Here is a 19,950-nt window from a genome sequence, read left to right as displayed (position 1 = left end):
CCTTCTTTTATTCATATTTCTTTGCTTGTAATAGAAAAGTAGTTACACAACTGAATGCTGACAATCAAGCTTTCATACACTGCAATGGGTCACAAATATATTTTTTGTTTTTTCTGTGGGTAAATGCTATAATATATATAAGAAATACTTGAAAATATATGCACCCACCGTTACACAACCCCCCCCATATACACACATCAACTACACCCCCCCTCAAACACCAACCAACCCCCCATCTCCCGAATTCGGAGATCTCAAGGTTGGCAAGTATGCTCTGGCCAATGTGCATCAACAAAGTATTGAGCAAAGGCTTTGAATACTTGTGTACATTTTTTTTTATGTTTTTATTTTTTAAGACATTTGCATAAATGTTCAAAAAAAAATCACATTCTCATTTTGGGGTATTGCCTGCAGAATTTTGAGGACATCAATGAATTTATTGCATTTTGGATTAAGGCTATACAACATAACAAAATTTGGAAAAAGTGAAGCACTGTGAATGCTTTCTGAATGCCTGTAATTAACCAAATATGCTTGTTTTTAGATGTGTGAGGACAAGCAAAGTCCACACAGAGATGTTCCAAGCCTCAATAGTCCTGACTGTGAGGCCGACATGCAAACCGCCGTGCAGCCTGCTATGATATGCTGTGTTGTATCCACAGACACTTTTTATTGAGATTTGCAGTGTCTGAGTTTGTGCAGTCATCTTTGTCTGGAGACAGCAGTAGGACAGGAGCAGGATGGTGTCCCTGCCCCTCCTTCTCTGTCCCTCCCTCCCATGTCGAGTCAGGCGCTGTGTTTACTCTCCTAATTGCAGGGGAGGGGCCGGCTGACAGGCGAGCCATTACAGATTCCCCACAGGCCCGAGGCTGGGAAACGCTACAAACGGCCGCCGCTGTCTCCTCCCGAAAGCGACGACGATGTCCAACTGTCACAGAGGGGCCTTGCCTGGCAATGCAGCCAAAGGGAGATACTAAAGAGTTGAGAGGATTTGGCAGTGTTGCTACACTTGAGAAGTCCAAGTGGGATGTTGGGTGCATCGCCAAAGTGTCATTCAAAGCAAAGTGGGCTGTGGACAAGGAGACAACAAACTGGGGCTTATGTACTCTAGAGGCCTATGAGTCTGCCATTTTACAGGTAAACATAGAAAAAGTAAATGACCCCTACAAGTTAGGAATTAACTAATAACTAATAACTACCATTTATGTTTGACAAGTGCAAAGTGAACGTGGACTCATTAATCTGATGTACTTTATAAATGTCCCCGATTATGCAATATTTACTTTTTATTGATGTTAAAACAGTATTATATGTCCCTTGAGCCTGTTTATGAGCACCAAAAGAAGAGAAAAATCTATCTCCCTCACTTCACTTTTTCACTCCACTTTTGAAAGAAGAGGCTCTTAATTGATGCTAATTGATATTCCGTGTTTTTGTGATGTCATATATTACAGCTGTACCTCAACTTAAGAGTTCCCCAACTTAAGAGTGTTTTAAAGGCCTACTGAAACCCACTACTACCGACCACGCAGTCTGATAGTCTATATATCAATGATGAAATATTAACATTGCAACACATGCCAATACGGCCGGTTTAGTTTACTAGATTACAATTTTGAATTTCCCGCGGAGTTTCTTGTTGAAAATGTCGCGGAATGATGACGTATATGCGTGACGTCCCGGGTTGCAGGGGACATATTAGCACAGCACCATTTGCGGCTAAAAGTGATCTTTTTTCATCGCGCAATTAAACAGTATTCTGGACATCTGTGTTGCTGAATCTTTTGCAATTTGTTCAATTAATATTGGAGAAGTCCAAGTAGAAAGATGGAGGTGGGAAGCTTTAGCCTTTAGCCACACAAACACACGGTGTTTCCTTGTTTAAAATTCCCGGAGGTGAAGCTTTACTATGGATCAGAGCGGTCAAGCGAACATGGTTCCCGACCACTTGTCAACCGGCAGGTTTCGGTGAGAAAGTTGTGGTAAAAAGTCGCCTCTTACCGGAGATCAGCTGAGCTTGCGCCGTCCATGCAGCTGCCGTCGGCTTCCCTCAGAGACTGGCATCAAGACACCCGTGGACACACCCCTCCGACTATCAGGTACTATTTAATCTCACTAAAACACTAGCAACACAATAGAAAGATAAGGGATTTCCCAGAATTATCCGAGTAAATGTCTCTAAAAACATCTGAATCCGTACCAATTCAATCACCTTTTTTTTTTACTTTATTTTATTTAATTTTTTTTTTTCTAGTCCTTCGCTTTCAATATCATCATCCACGAATCTTTAATCCTCGCTCAAATTAATGGGGGAATTGTCGTTTTCCCGGTCCGAATAGCTCTTGCTGCTAGAGGCTCCCGTTATAAACAATGTGAGGACGTGAGGAGCCCTCCCCATTGTGAAGTCATCGTCTGCGACTTCCAGTAAAGGCAAGGCTTTTTTATTAGCGACCAAAAGTTGCAAACTTTGTTCTGTACTAAATCCTTTCAGCAAAAATATGGCAATTTCGCGAAATGATCAAGTATGACACATAGAATGGACCTGCTATCCCCGTTTAAATAAGAAAATCTCCTTTTAGTAGGCCTTTAAGAGTGTGGGGCGGTATAGCTCGGTTGGTAGAATGGCCGTGCCAGCAACTTCAGGGTTCCAGGTTCGACCCCCACTTCCGCCATCCTAGTCACTGCCGTTGTGTTCTTAGGCAAGACGCTTCACCCACCTGCTCCCAGTTTCACCCACACTGGTTTAAATGTAACTTGGATATTAGGTTTCACTATGTAAAGCGCTTGAGTCACTAGAGAAAAGCGCTATCCATCCATCCATCCAATTTGTATCGCTTGTTCTGTTCGGGGTCGTGGGGGTTGCTGGTGCCTAACTCAGCTCCATTCGGACAAGTAGCCACCTCATCGCAGGGCCAACACAAATAGACAACATTCACACTCACATTCACACACAAAGGACCATATAGTGTTGCCAATCAACCTATCCCCAGGTGCATGTCTTTGGAGGTGGGAGGAAGCCGGAGTGCCCGGAGGGAACCCACGCAGTCACGGGGAGACCATGCAAACTCCACACAGAAAGATCCCGAGCCTGGGATTGAACCCAGGACTACTCAGGACCTTCGTGTTGTGAGGCACATGCACTCACCCCTGTCCTACCCGAGAAAAGCGCTATATAAATATAATTTACTTCACTTCACTTTTGAAATAAGAGCTGTCTTTTGGCTAATTGTTACCCCGGGTTACCACTGGATGCAGAACGTCGCCGCCATGGAGGCAAAGTCTTCCCGTTTCTACTCAGGTCAGTATGTCGATTTCCACCCCTTGTGCACGGCGATGCCATGCCCAAAATATATGCAGAGCTTCTATATTTGCCAGATGGCGCAACAAAGCTGCTTTTTTTAGCTAAAATCTTATTGTGTGGGACAAGAAGTAAGGCACAAACACAAAATAAATGATCCGGTTAACTTTTGAGAAAAAAAAAAAGGCGGATCGTATTTTATACTTTGAAGTGTTCTAATGGGCGGAGATGGACAAGAAGTTAACTTGTGAAAGGTTTTCAGAAGTAATTTGACCTCGTTGACACAAATGGATGAGGACAAGCTGATTCGTCCGAAATCCGAGAATCATATTACAGGCATTTACTGAACAGCTATTTAGGGGCCTGTATCAAATACCAGTTGATATGAGGAATAAGCAGGGGATTAGTTAATGGGAGTTGAATGATGTGCATATATCATACTTGCCAACCCTCCCGGTTTTTCCGGGAGACTCCTGAAATTCAGCGCCTCTCCCGAAAACCTCCCGTAGGCCTACTATGCCACTTTATTTTAACGGTGGTCATTATGGTGGTACTTGGAGAGCCTAAGGTGGTACTTAATAATTTATTTAATTATCTTTTAAGTTTGAGAACCATTGCTCTATGTAATTATTGTATTTTATGAAAGGGAAAAATAAAAAATAAAACAACTTGTGCTTCTTCCTACTCCTTTTACGGGCATGTTGAATTGTGTAAATTTGTTTGTAAAAAACAATGACATGTATACCAGTGATTCTCAAACCGGGATACGGACTCCATCCAGTGGTAAGCCATATAGTCACCTTATTAAAGTACAGTGTTTCATTTTCCTATATTCAAACAGTGTCACTGTTTACATTGTGTGTAATGTTACAGCTATCAAAATATTAAATATGCTTGTTAACTAAAACCTTGCCTTGTTTTTACATATACTTAGGCCTTTTACACTACTGTATTTTAATTTTGGCCACCATGGTGGTAATTGAAGAGCCACGTTTTTTTTTTTTTCTGAGGTTGTACTTGATGAAAAAGTTTGAGAACCACTGGTCTATACAATACAAACAATACAAAAAAAGAGATGGATTTAACATACAGAGTGTGTGTGTGTGTGTGTGTGTGTGTGTGTGTGTGTGTGTGTGTGTGTGTGTGTGTGTGTGTGTGTGTGTGTGTGTGTGTGTGTGTACACTAACCGTCCGCACATGTAGAAAGGTCTAATCCACTGGGGGTTGTAAGCAGGGGGTCTCACGGTGGAGCTGACCCTATCACATATTCAGGTCAAACCAACAAAATGGTGAGGAGAGGAAGGTTCAAGTGAAGACTCACCTCTTCAGGAGAAGACACTCACCTCCCAGGCAAAAAAAAAAAAACATTTGATGAATCATGACTAGCCACGCTATGTTGTGACCATACTACTCCCCCTTATAAAAAATGACTATAAGGGGATTATACATGAAATCACACATTGTAAGGTTTTCTAATGTGTTATGAATGCCTCCCAAAATTCAATTCAAATCCCAGGTTGCCAAATAAGCCTGAACAAATCCTCCACTTTGAAGATTCCACAGGTCTGGTCTGCAGGGCAGCTTTTAGCACGCCGTGTACGCACCTCCACATGCACGCAGGAGGCACACAGACGTCTTCATTGGTAAACATTTATTTTCCCCGCTCCCTTATATATACCTCAGTTCATAACGGAGACAACGTTTGTGTGTGTGGCAACCTCCCTTTTACTTGACCTCCACTTTGTCGTCCTGCGTCCCCACTTTGCCTCCTTGTTGATCAGCTGTGTTTAATTGCATCCCTTTGTTTTTCGGCAGACTCCTGCACACACACGACACAACAACAATTACGGCTTTAATTAAAAGGCGTCAACTTGGCAAACACACACACGAATAAACACAAACACAAACACATATACAACACAGACACAGTGGCGGCCTTTTTGGGCCTATATTGGATAATATGACTGTAAAATAAAACCCATACAATTACAAAATGTGTGGCAGGTTTCACAAATACAACCACTATATTTTACACATCCATCCATTTTTTGCACACAGCTGCTCATGGGCAGAAGGCGGGGTACACCCTGCACAAGTCGCCACCACGTCGCAGATATTTTACATATATGACTGCTATATTTTAATGGATTTCATTTCCAGAGTTAATGTTTTTTACATATATTTTTCAATACATAATGAGCACACGTGTGACCTGTGGGGTCATGTTGGAGTTAATTAAGTTGCATTTTGTCATCCTTAAGGAGAATGTGTATTTTTGTAGTGATGGCATCATATCTCAGGCTAATTAAAATAAAGCTTGTGCGTGATCTTCATTTGGCTCTCAAATCCGCCACTTTCTCTCTCCCTCTCTCTCACTCTCTCTTGCACACACACACACACACGCACACACACACAGTTTAATATCCATCCTTTTTCTACCGCTTGTCCCTTTTGGGGTCGCAGGGGGTACAGGAGCCTATCTCAGCTGCATTCGAGCGGAAGGCACCGTACACCCTGGACAAGTCGCTATCTCATCGAAGGGCCAACACAGATAGGCAGACAACATTCACACTCACATTCATACACTAAGGCCAATTTAGTGTTGCCAATCAACCTATCCTTAGGTGCATGTCTTTGTAAGTGGGAGGAAGCCGGAGTGTTGTGAGACAGATGCTCTAACCCCTGTTCCACCGTGCCGCCCGCACAGTTTAATAATGGCACAATAAGAAAGATTTGAGTTTTGCTGCAAGATAAACTCAATCTTGTTCCTATATTCGTTATAAGTATAAGAATGTAAAACATTTTAGTGTAGCAAACTGTAAAAAAAAAAAAAGAAAAAAATATGAATTTTAACACCTTTCCTTTTAAGCTGAGAACAAATTCCTCCAACACATTCCTCCTCTTCAACCATGCAGATGTGAAGCAAGCAGTTAAAAATCCATCCATCCATCCATTTTCTTCCGCTTATTCCCTTTTGGGGTCGCGGGGGGAGCTGGTGCCTATCTCAGCTACAATCGGGCGGAAGGAGGTGTACACCCTGGCCAACACAGATAGATAGACAACATTCACACTCACATTCACACACTAGGGCCAACTTAGTGTTGCCAATCAACCTATCCCCAGGTGCATGTCTTTGGAGGTGGGAGGAAGCCGGAGTACCCGGAGGGAACCACGCAGTCACGGGGAGAACATGCAAACGCCCGGGATTGAACTCAGGACCTTTGTATTGTGAGGCAGACGCACAAACCCCTCTCTTCCACCGTGCTGCCCACACAGTTTAATAATGGCACAATAAGAAAGATTAGAGTTTTGCTGCAAGATAAACTCAATATTGTTCCCATATTCGTTATAATTATATGCTATTGAGAATGTAAAACATTTTGTGTAGCAAACTGTTAAAAAAAGAAAGAAAAAAAGATTAATTTAAACGCTCCCTTTCTTTTTTTAAAGCTGAGAATAAATTCCTCCAACACATTCCTCCTCTTCAACCATGCAGATATGAAGCAAGCAGTTAAAAATGATGTATAATATATGTGATGAATGCATGCCAGTATTCCAATTCCCAACAGCTTGTCTTATTTGCTGTATTTAATTGTTTATGATGGATGTGTTTATTATTTGTATTTCTAAATATAACGTGCAGAGGCAGTGATCTTGCACGAATGGCTCCCGTGGCTAGGCAAAAGACTCTCAGGTGGGATGGAGAAGGCCAGCATGCATCTTCTGCAGCCTCAGGTTGAGTGCAGCAGAGGCGGGGATAAAAGGCGGGAGTCAGGGGGAGCTGTGCAGCCCGCCAGGGGCGCTTAACTCCTTGTGCTTTTAAACGTCCTTTTAACACGCACGGTCCCCGCGGAGGCCCCGCTTTTACATCCCATCAATTATTGAGCTCCTTGCGCACACGGAGATGCTCCTTTTGCACGCATTATTGCGATTTTAGGAAATATATCACAATGAGGGAAACCCAAAATGAAGACATTGTTTTTAATGCATAAATGCATGTGCAATTTATTTTATTAAAATGTAAAAAAAATAGCCATGCACTTTTTTTTTTGTAATTAAATGTTTCCTTGCATTTAAAGATAATATAATAATGTTGGTTTCATTTAAAAACAAATAAGGTTTATGCAGTGTATTTGATGAAAAAAATAATCAAATATAATCAAAAATGGATCGACTTTAAAATAATAATACTAATTTGGTATAGCATAGATACATTTCATGAAATGTTTAGATGTATAAAAAAAAACGGTAATGCCGCCTTTTTTTTCCCACCATGCATACAAAGTTACGAATATTGCAAGCAATTATTGAGTTTAGAAAATATATATTTTTATTTAAATTATACTAATACCTGAGTGTGTGCTGCAGTTCGTTCCAAAAAGAAGAAGAAAAAGAAGAAGAACCCTCTGCTCAGGTGAAAGCTGGTGTGCAGAAAGAAATCCGACTTGGGAAGATCCAAAACAAAATATTTTCCTCTGCGTTGGAATCTGTGGGGAGAGCGTGGGGGTTCAGTGCGTGTGCGTGGAGTGTGCACGGCCTTACTTAGAAGCAGCCCTGAAGCCAGAAGAGGCTCCGACATTTCAAATCATAATCAATATTGGAATATATACAACAATATAACACACCGTTTGAAGCTATGTTATCATTTAGTTTGATATCACTGCAATAATATAGAAAATGATTTAAAAAGTATTTTACCTTGCAGCTCCTTCTCCTCACTCGTGAACGTCTTCGCCCTCCTGCTGCACGCGTGCGTGTGCGTGTGCGTGTGGCGAATGCGATGAGGTCACTTTTTTATGACTAAATCTCTAAATCCTCTTTTTGGCTACAAGAGAGGAAGCAGGCGTTCTTTTTTTTTTCTTTTTTTTTACTCTTTCTCTGCAAATAGAGTGAATTTGGATTAATTTGTATTACAATAGTAAAATAGTGCTAATGCATCTCAGGATATTTTTTTTTTTTTAGGGAATGATTTTTTTTAAGTGTTGTGCTGATGTGATTTCCACTTTGAATGTGCACTTGTCATCCGGGCCACTGGACGGACCATGGGTCCAAAGTAGCTGCGTGACAGTCTTCGCCAGCCGTGGGAGAGAGCTGAGCTCCTATTGGCTGACACTTTGTACAAAATCCAACTCCAAGCACTTCACTCTCAACACACCAACAAATCGTAAAGGCGCACATGCTTCCTCCTCCTCCTCCTCCTCTTCTTCTTCTTCCTCCTCCTCCTCCATCATCATCATCATCATCCTCATCATCATCATCAGTGCGCCGCTGCAGCAGTGCTTCCAAAGCTGCAGCAGAAGCTCCACATTCGACTTTCTTTTCTCACACCGCGGATTGTTCTGCCTTTTTTCGGGCTTCTTCTTCTACTTTGTGGCCTCTTCCTTGTCGCTCGGAATCCAGCAGGACGTCGCTGATTCGCTATTGGCTGACTTTATTGGCGCAGCAGGACACGCACAAGACATTTGCACTCTTTAGGGGCTAAGGTGGGTTCATTTTTTGCGCTTTTTTTTTCAACCATTGAAATGTGAATAGCGCAGATAATGTTTAGCTGTAAACATTAACATAACAATAAAAGACGTAGGGGGGGCACAAAAAAGACGGAAAATCTATTTTCTAGGATTACAAACGTTTTATTAAAATAACAATTAAAAGAGTAGTCTAAAAATATTCTGTATTATCATTGTTATTACTTTTTATATACACTAATGCATATAAATATTGTCTTGAAAAAATACCCCACCCCCAAATAAAAAAAGACACCAAAAAAAGTAACAATAAAAAAATGCCTTTAGTTATATATTATCTTCTTTTTTTTAATTCAATCATAGTAGAATTGTGGGTTAAAAATAAAGAAAAACAAAAACAATTAATTCGGGCCTTCTGTATTTTTAAACATTTTAAGTCCATCTCTATTCATCGAATTGAATTTAGAGGGCAATAAAGCAACATTTCACATTTAATAAACTTTTAATAATATATGAAGAGCGTTTTCCTCCATAACAATAATACATACATTAGCAAAATACGACGCAATATTGCTGCAATTGACAAGCAGTTTAATGTAGACTTGCCACTCGGGTGATCTCGTTAATTAATCAATACGTTTGAAAAAAAAATAGATGTATGATAATTACGCTCCTGCATGGATGATGATGATGATGACTATTGAGCGGCAGGTCCACGGTCATTTTTTAAAAGCCTGACAGATTGAGAAGAGGAGGTTACAACTGTAGGAAATAACGAGATGAGGGGAAAATCATGATAATCACAACGGAAATAGATCAGTCATAATCAAGCACATTATCTGTAGTAAAATGGCACTGTCACCATTTAAAGCATTTTAACAATGCAAATATATATTTTACTTTTTTTTATGGAAACTTAACACCAAACAAATTGATAGATTTTTCAAAAATGTTGTTTGTAAAAATTGTTTATTAATCATCGTATATTTTTTGGTTGCTATGTATTTTACTGTACTTGTTGCACTGTGTAAGTGTTGATTTTTCCAAACTCTAAGTGGAATTATTTTCTATTATTTTGGTTTAGGTGCCGACAGGAAGAGTGTGTGTGAGTGTGTTTGTGTGTGTGTCAGTGTGTGTGTGGGGGACCAAGACAGGACAGCAGGTCCCCTTCAGGATCCTCATCCATTTTCAACATTTTCTCCAACTTGAACCCCCAGACGAACATTAGCATGATGTCATATTTAAAGCAACCACCTTACACAGTCAACGGCCTCAGCTTAACCACTTCCGGGATGGACCTTTTACATCCCTCCGTGGGTTATCCAGGTGAGCGTCAACTTTATCCAGAAAAATAAAACATCCCAAAAATGGATGTTGGCTGTTAAACAATGTATTTAAAACAAACTAATTGTGTAGGTTGATTTTTTGGCATCTCTTATTGATGTCACCTGCAGCATGTTTCGTAAAGCACGCAAACCGCAACAAGGCCAATTGTCGTTATATGTTAGACGTAATTGTTATTTTTAAATGGCGATAAAAGGGTATATGTACATATTTCAATTTATATCTCCTTTTATTTTTTTTACAGCGACGCCACGGAAGCAAAGAAGAGAGAGGACTACTTTTACGCGCGCGCAGCTCGACGTCTTGGAAGCGTTGTTCGCCAAAACGAGGTATCCTGACATATTCATGCGCGAGGAAGTGGCGCTGAAAATCAATCTACCTGAGTCCCGTGTACAGGTGAGTTAATGAGTTCTATGGTGGATTTTTAATTTTTAATTTTTTTTTTTTTTTGCACGTCTGTTAGTTTGCTGGATGTTTAGACTGAATGAGGCCCTGACCCCAAAAGGGAATAAGCGGTAGAAATGGATGGATGGAGGCCCTGAAATGAAAAACACAAAACAGTTTTAAGTAAAAGTGTAATTGTCCAATATGTTTTTATTACTGAAAAAAATGTTTTGTATAACCGCATGAACTGCATCATCCTACCGAAACACAGCATTTTGCATTAAAATGTTCTACACAATATTTGCTTACTATTCAATTTGCTTAAATCTCACAAACTAAGATACTTATCAAAATATGAGAAGAAGAAAAAAAATCCATTAGAAGACCAAATCAACGTATTCCAGCTGTTTATATGATACTCCATTGAAAATATTCTACACTTTTTATTTGTTTTTACAGTTATAGTTGAGTGAGACATAACGATATTTTAAACCCGATTGTAAGTGAAATTAAAATCGAATTTAAATAAGTTCTAAACTTGCATTAAAATATAGCAAATTTAACTGAAATAAACACCATGCATTTTAAGCATGTAATGGTTAGATCAAATAATCTAGATTTGATTTATTCTATATTTTTCAATTGTGTTACTTAATTGTGTTACATATTTTTTTTATTCTGACGGAGCTAGAAAACGAAATAAAATGTTTACTTAAAACTTTGAGTATATACTTTTTGCTAAAGGGTGCGTTCCTGTAATATTACTTTATATTTTCCATGTTTTTATGTAGTTTGCTCATGCTACATGCTAAAATTCGATTGTTGTTTGTATTTTACCGGGTGAAATGCTGTGTAAATCAAATGTACATGTGTAAGATTTTTATTTATTTATTTTATTTTTTTATTTTTTTTTTGTGCGGAAAGGAAGTAAAAGGATAATGTGTGATAGTATAACTTTTATTATTATTTTTTTATTTATTTATGTATTTATTTTTTGTGCGGAAAGGAAGTAAAAGGATAATGTGTGATAGTATAACTTTGTGGCTTCCCGCAGGTGTGGTTCAAGAACCGGCGTGCAAAGTGTCGCCAGCAGCAGCAACAGCAGCAGAACGGCGGGCAGAACAAGGCTCGACCCGCCAAAAAGAAAAGTTCCCCGACCCGAGACGTGAGCTCCGAGAGCGGCGCCAGCGGTCAGTTTACTCCCCCCGCCAGCACCACCACAGTCCCGGCCATCTCCACCAGCACGGCGCCGGTGTCCATCTGGAGCCCGGCCTCCATCTCCCCGCTCTCGGACCCGCTGTCCACGTCATCGTCGTGCATGCAGAGGTCCTACCCCATGACCTACACGCAGGCCTCGGGCTACGGCCAGAGCTACGCGGGCTCCACGTCCTACTTCGGCGGCATGGATTGCGGCTCTTACCTCGCCCCCATGCACCACCAGTTGTCCGGCCCGGGCTCGACCCTCAGCCCGATGAGCACAAACGCGGTGGCCGGCCACCTCAACCAATCCCCGGCGTCCCTCCCCACGCAGGGCTACGGCACGTCCGGCCTGGGCTTCAACTCCACGGCCGACTGCCTGGATTATAAGGACCAAGCCGCGTCGTGGAAGCTGAACTTCAACGCAGACTGCTTGGATTATAAAGATCAGACCTCTTCGTGGAAATTCCAGGTCCTGTGAAGACACGACGGACGCTCATGAAACTCTCACAGGAGGAGAGTCCTCACTTCTTTTTTTTTTTTTTAATTTATTTTAGCACTGGCAAAGTTCTTCTCCTCACCTGTAGACCCTCATCCATGTCCGTCACACCTGTCGAGGAAAACATTTTCCACCTGCGAGGCCACGGAACTATCCCACAGGACATGGATGCACTACTTTATTTAAGACAAAAAAGAAGTGTTTATAAAGAATCAATATGTAGTTTCTAAGAGACAATCAGTGTGTGTCTTATATAAATGGCGTGTTTTTTTATCTGTGCTATAGCCTTCGATACTGTGATCTGTTGTATTGTATGCAATCTGTCAGACCCTCCACGCATCACACTCTGCAACTTTTCGTGGGTAAGGGGGAGCACGCTAATGATTCAATGAGACTTTCCAAGTGGTATAGTAGTAATGATGGCGGGTTACACACACGCACACACACACACACACACACACACACACACACACACACACACACACACACACACACACACACACACACACACTTGTCCACTGGATCTCAACATGATTGTGGGTTCCAAAGATGCTGTGACCTCCCCCATTGAAAAGGCATGAATAATAACAATAAAAAAAAGAATAAGGTCCCATGATGAACTTTCAGTTAATCACGTTATGTGCTTGTCGTGGACGAATGAAGCAAATAGTGGAGTTAAAATTGCTGATTTTCATTGAAAATGTTGCGCATTGGCTTTTTTTTTTTTTTTAGCAAAATTGTCATTTTATGTTTTATTTAAATTGTAAATTCAAAGTAAATTACCTTTTTTCCCTTTTTTTTACAATAACGCAGTAATTTCAATTTGGAGGGTCATGTTTTATTGCAATAATTTAAATCCAGTATTTTACTGTGGGGAAAAAGACTGTTAAATGCTGCAGTGTGAACATTTTTACAGCGGGGGGAGAAATTGTTTACATACTCATTTCAAACAGCCCCAGCATAAGGAAGGAAAAAAAACATGCAGTGTTTAATCCCATAAAAAGATGTTAATTCCATCATGTTTGCCATAGCAACAGAGTGCGCACATTCAATACCTAAGTAGGTTTAAATAACACTCATTTGCATTTATTGTGCACAATCTTCTAAAAAAAATTAGTAAAAATACACCATTTCATGGCATTCACATAATTTTTTCACAGTAAAATACTGTAATGAAAATGTACTCCAACATTACAACAAATTACTGTAAAAATTACAACACCATACATTTTATAGTAATTAACTGCTATTTCACAGTATAATACAACAATTATAGTCCTGTGTAATATCACAACAAATGACTGTTAACTCAAACTGATTTGTCTCTGAAGGGTTTCTACGTTCCAGACAGTGGTGGTGTGCTGTTCCACCAAGAGAGCTATTAACAATAAAAGTACACTTACAGCATTAAGTTGTAACTTTAATTAATCACAAAATCACAGCTTTGCAGCCACAGTAAATTGCCACATTTTACAGTAAATGACTGAAAATGTTACTTTGAGTGAATGCAATTATTTGTAAGTAATGTGCTGTAAATTTGCAAAGCCAATGTTTACAATGTAAACATTTCCATAATGTGTAAAAAGGGAACTGACTCACTCACTAAAAGTCACTTGGACTTCCAAAGTCAAGAGTCAAGGATGGCGTCTGAAGAAGGAGGGGGTGCTTGTGTTTATCTACCTGCTATACTTAAAAACTCCCCAACAAAGTCAGAGACTATTATGGGATGTGTAATGAGTCGACATGGCTCTGTAGCAGGGCTAATTGTTAGAAGTCCAACATTCAATTAGCATCCTTGACATTGCCAATAATCTCTCTTTCATTGCAGCCTCCACTGGAGGAGAGCACTAATTAAAAGCCTTGCTTGAAATAATCGAAGCGTTAAAAAAAAAAAAAAAAAAAGACAAGAGACACTTTGATTTCACTCTGGACGCTCGTTAGTGCGCATGTGTCAATTCTTTACAAAGAAAAACCTCTAAGAGTCTTTCGATTTCACCCAAGGGTAAAAGTGCATGCAGGTCTGTCCACTAATATCCTGAGAAAGACGCAGTGCGTCGTTATGGTGATACACAATAAAACAATTGAATTAGGAGACAATAGCTGGACGCTTGAATATTCATGAGTTGAATCTGCAATGGTGGGAACTACTACACTTTCTGCAAACAAAACATTTATTATACTCCACAGCATGCATTCTATAAGGGGGTTTCCCATGAATACCCGTTATCATGCATGACATTGAAGTTTCTTGATTTTGAAACACAATATTGTGGTACAAGTTGGGCAACAACAACAAAAAGAAGTGCATTGATAGATGCACTAAATGACAACATGTTATTGTAACCCTGCAGCCGCCAGACCCTGCAAAGTGCACAAGTCAGAGGAGAGATTAAAGATGGCCTCCACAATGTGTCATATGCATACAATGAGTTTTAATCAAGACTTTAGCGGCATATGGACCCAACAGACGCTGCATTAATCCCCCCTGTGTTGGAGGGAGCGGCGGCTGGCTGCGCGGCGCCCCTCGGCCCCCGCAATGGGTGCTGCTGCTGCTGCTGCACCGGTCAAACCAGAAGAATGCGGCCTGCACAAGTGTGCAATAGGGGAATATTAAAAAAAGGAACGATAACACAATTTAAGACAATTGCAAGAAAGGGTAAAAGGAATAAATGGTTGAGTTGGGTTTTTAAAAACTTTTTTTTAGCAACTAATGGGCATTACATATTATTTGGCAAAATAAGGGTAAAGGTAAGAGAACTAGTTTTTTGTTAGTTTTTTAGGGGGAAAAGTTTTACTCACGTTTATATATTATTATTGTAAATATGACATTTAAAAAGTGACCGAATAGCAAACAAGTAAGCAACGATAATAATAAAGCCATATTTGCAAATGTAAATTATTCTAATGTATGCTCCAAAATTGTCAACTGTCTAAACTTGAGTGAGTCACATTCACGTCGGTCTTCATTGCCAGATGCTGTCATTAGAATGAAATCAATAAGACTAAATAATGTGTCAGCAAATAAATATAAGCAACAGTAAATACACTAAAAAAATATTAGGTTTTCACAGCATCAACAGTATTTTTTTTTCAAATTAAATTGCTGTAATCAAAATGTACTGCAACATTACAACAAATGACTGTAAAATCATGGTCCTTATATTTCACAGCAATAAATTGGTATTTCACAGTAAATCTGCTGTGCATTGTACTAAAACTTTAAAATCAAACTGCTTTGTCTGTTAGGGGGTTCCCTACATTACATTGCACACTTGTGTACAGTAAGTGGTGATATACTGTTAAAACAAGGGAGTAATTAAGGCTAAAGTTACAATTGTGACGTCATAGCATATAGTTGTCACTTTGTTGTAATTAACCGTAACAGCTCTGCAGTTGCAGTAATTTGCTGTAAAGATATTTTCCAGTAAATTACTGTAAATGCTACTGTAAAAATAACAGCGAGTAATTTGCTGTGAATTTACAAAAAAAAAAAAGTATACAGTGTACATTCAAGTTAATACAGCAGTAAGTTAAGGAGGGACCTTAAAAGCGCTTATCCAGGCTTAGCTGACATTTTATCCAATCGTTAGGTTGGTGACATCGTCAATGAATTGGATAATCCTGTCAAAGATTGCATTAAATTCATTTAATGACAGATGTGTTTTTTAAATCAGGTCTAAAGAGGTTTAAAGAAAACAAATGAGACTATATTTTCATTTATGACTGTCACAACAATTCACGGAGGAAAAATGATGCAAATAATGATAGGTTTGAATAAGTGTGCAACAAAAGAAAAGGGGGGAAAAAATGAAAAAAATGTTCCTGATTTTTTTGTATCATACAAGCCTTTTTGTGTCCATTTTATCAGGCTTCATTCAACCAATCAAAGCAGATGTACACCCTGCAGGACACACACGGTACAGTTTACCAGTCCATTAGTTACTTAGTTAAGCCTGATGAGGTTGCAACCTTGCATTACCGAGGTAATACTTGTTAAGAGACCAGGAATAAAACCATCAAACACATAAAAAATTAGCAGATATGAGCATATGTTTTCGATCCATTTTCTACCGCTTATTCCAAGCTAATTATAATTAGAGGTTGAGTGGAAACTAATACAATTGTTACATGTAAACATGTTTTTGAGTTGTGATTCATGTGATAGATCGGGTTCTTAACCTTTCTGACCACAGTGCTCAACTTTTCCACTTCAGAAGGCCGGCCTCTCTCAAATATTAACGCTGAATCAGTAATCTTACTTTTGATCTTAATCTTTTTCACTAAATATATCCAACCATCCATCCATTTCTACCGCTTATTCCTTTTGGGGATGCGGGGGGCGCTAGTGCCTATCTCAGCTACAATCGGGCGGAAGGCGGTGTACACCCTGGACAAGTCCCCACCTCATCGCAGTATATCCAACCGATACTTACACATTACAACCATGTCATTCATCCATCCATTTTATACCGCTTATTCCCTTTGGGGTCGCAAATTGACAACCATGTCAAGTGATATGAAAGCATTTAATAATCACAAATAATATTATCTTTTTAACACCAAAATACTACTCAAATAAATACACTAAATTAATAAATAATATGTTTCTTAACTAAACTGTCAATAAAACTAAAGTGCAAATTAAAATACAGCTTCACCACTTCAGTCATAAATTTTGCGCTGAAGAAACTTCTCTATGACTCTAGCTAAGACTTCTTCTCTTTGTTTGATACTGTCATTACTGCTACAAGTGGTGGAAAAAGTGTACTACAACTGAGTAAGACTGCGGCCCATACCGACCACAGCTGAGAAAAAGATATTGTTTTGGCGGGGCTTTATCAGCTATAAATATATATATATATATATATATATATATATATATATATATATATATATATATATACATATATATATATACACATACATATATATACATATTTATATATAAAATATGCATATATATATTTATGTATATATAAACACGTATATATATATTTATATACATATTTATATATATATGTATATATACATATTTATATATAAAACATATATATATACATATATGTATGTATATACATATATATATGTATATACACATATATATATACACATATATACACATATATATATATACACATATTTATATATAAAATATACATATATATATTTATGTATATATAAACACGTATATATATATTTATATACATATTTATATATAAAATACACATCTATTTGGTGTGATATATGCATGTTTAATGTGTGCCATGCTATGTGAGTTTTTTTCCTTGGACTCAGACTAGACCTCTGCTGAGGGTCTAGCCTTGGACTGATATTCTTTTACTCCCCCCCCCCCCCCTGTCCTAATGTCCCCCTTTTCTTATCTTTTAAGGAGCGCTGTAACCGGCTGATCGGTCGGCGGTCTTCTCGTCTTGTCCCCCCCCCCCCCCCCCCCCGAAACGGACAAATAAAATGATTCTGATTCTGATTCTGATATATACATATTTATATATATATCTATATATACATATTTATATATATATACATATATAGGTATATATACATATATGTGTATAAATTAGATAGATTAGATAGTACTTTATTCATTCCGTCAGGAGAGTTCCTTCAGGAAAATTACAATTTTCAGCACAATCCCATTCAAGATCAGACAAACATTACAGGGACACAGAACAGGATCGTTGATGGGTCTGCCGGCTTCCAGCGCCCCTTACAAAAAAAAGATGAAATACAGGTAAACAAGGGGGGGGGCGGATAGAAGATTAAAATGAAATTAAAAAATCGGTTTTAGCCTGGGCCTTGGAGAGGGGGTGCAGACTGAGGCCAAGGGAAAAAAAAAAAAAAATATATATATATATATATATATATATATATATATTTATGTATATATATGTATGAATATGTATGAATATGTATATATACATACATATATACATGTATATACATATATATGTATATACATATATATATGTATATACATATATATGTATATACATATATACATGTATATACATATATATATGTATATACATATATATGTATATACATATATATATATGTATATACATATATATGTATATACATATATACATGTATATACATATATATATGTATATACATATATATGTATATATATATATATATATATATATATATATATATATATATATATATATATATATATATATACTGTATATTACCACCCTATTGGTGATATCCTGCATAAAGAGGTGAGGCACAGTGTGAGATATTAATATAAAACAAATAATTTGCTTTGATGATGAACTGAGGTAATAATTTATTTCAGTAAATTTACATTTAGGTTGAGCCCCTTTTTGGTTGGTTTCTGAGCAAACATTTTTACTATGAAAGTTTGTTATGACAAAATAAATATTCCCTATTTATGGCAAACATTTCAAATGCAATAAAAGTGATATTTAAAGGAAAAACATCTCATGTTTAGTCATATCTTTACTACAAAAGCCTAAATAACAACAACTGGAAAGCCTGCATGCCGACTAATGCAAATTGAGTGTCTCCTAGACAATAAAGTTAATTTGACAAAATTTCAAAACCATTGTTTGATGTTCAATGTCTGGCTTAAACGTGCACTTTTAACTGAAAAAAAGGGGTGGGGGACAGGGTGGGTGGCGCAACAGCTGACATTTGACATAACGGTGCAGTATGATCAAACTCCATGCTTAATGATCTCAACCCACTTTGATCACAACTAGCTTACGAATGTAATGAGTTCATGGTGAACGCAGCTCCATTCTCACCACAGTACTCACAAGCAGCAAGAAGAAGGGGGAAAAAAAGAGTAGAGCCACACTGGAATTTGGTCCTATGTGGAATAAATCCCTGCAGGAACTAATTCATCCAGAAGAGGCAAATGTTCAAGTAATCAAACGCTTTAATATTTACGCTCATTACCACACTTCTACCTGGCAAATGTGCTCTTCTCTCCTTATTAGAACAATTAACAAACACATTACTCACTTACTCACATTACTAACTTAATCCCCTCTCCCTAATTAGGTCTCTAAAGAAGGATGTTTGAAACATGAATTCACTGAAGAAAATAAATACAATTGAATTCTAAACAAGCATTTCAGGAAAATTAGGATGAAACTTATACCTGTCCCTCCAAGTACCACCACAATGGCCAACATTAAAATACAGTAGCGTAGTATGCCTAAATATTCATTTAAATAAGGCAGAGGTTTTATTTAACAAGTAGTATTTTTGGCCACCGTAACATTGCACATAGTTTGAACATTTACACTGTGTCTGAATATAGGAAAATAAAAGATCGTACTTTAATCAAGTGATTACCATGAATTGATTAACGTGGACCCCGACTTAAACAAGTTGAAAAACTTATTCCGGTGTTACCATTTAGTGGTCAATTGTACGGAATATGTACTGTACTGTGAAATTTACCAATAAAAGTTTCAATCCATCAATCAAATTCTTTGGCGTACCACTAGATAGAGCCGACGTACCACTAGTGGTACACATACCACAGTTTGAGACTCAACTGCTTTAGACCTCAATTCAAAGCATCAAATACATTTTGCAACACCTACTGTAAATCTAAAAAATAAAAGCCTGGCATGAACAATTCCACGCTGGACTTCTCCGTATTTTAGTTCACTGAAAATCAAATAATTATCTCGTGTCTTTAGCATTTTGTTGGAAAAAGAAGGACCAGCCTCAACGAGGGGAGAACACAAAAACAGAGGAAGA

At 38.3% G+C, this 19,950-nt stretch overlaps 1 protein-coding gene and 1 long non-coding RNA gene across 4 annotated transcripts; one reads left to right on the top strand and one right to left on the bottom strand.

Annotated features, from left to right (window-relative positions):
- Window positions 1-317: 317 nt before the first annotated feature.
- On the bottom strand, window positions 318-8,489 carry LOC133549656 (uncharacterized). 3 transcript variants are annotated; one of them, XR_009806135.1, is made up of 5 exons: window positions 7,996-8,485; window positions 7,649-7,784; window positions 4,619-5,116; window positions 4,486-4,554; window positions 318-948 (listed from the first exon to the last, which is right to left on the bottom strand). It is a non-coding gene; the product is annotated as an uncharacterized LOC133549656 (long non-coding RNA). The 3 variants fall into 3 exon arrangements; XR_009806136.1 differs by having other exon boundaries at window positions 318-1,069; window positions 4,486-5,116; window positions 7,996-8,489; XR_009806134.1 differs by having other exon boundaries at window positions 4,486-5,116; window positions 7,996-8,487.
- Window positions 8,460-15,692, top strand: otx2b (orthodenticle homeobox 2b). Its single transcript, XM_061895305.1, has 4 exons — window positions 8,460-8,780; window positions 9,847-10,088; window positions 10,351-10,502; window positions 11,545-15,692. The coding sequence occupies exons 2-4, from the start codon at window positions 9,992-9,994 to the stop codon at window positions 12,166-12,168; spliced, it is 873 nt and encodes a 290-aa protein (XP_061751289.1). The 5' UTR covers window positions 8,460-8,780; window positions 9,847-9,991; the 3' UTR covers window positions 12,169-15,692.
- Window positions 15,693-19,950: the final 4,258 nt, after the last annotated feature.

This window comes from Nerophis ophidion, linkage group LG03, assembly GCF_033978795.1.
Source record: "Nerophis ophidion isolate RoL-2023_Sa linkage group LG03, RoL_Noph_v1.0, whole genome shotgun sequence".
Taxonomy (NCBI): domain Eukaryota; kingdom Metazoa; phylum Chordata; class Actinopteri; order Syngnathiformes; family Syngnathidae; genus Nerophis; species Nerophis ophidion.
This window is presented reverse-complemented; position numbering and strand designations above follow the sequence as displayed.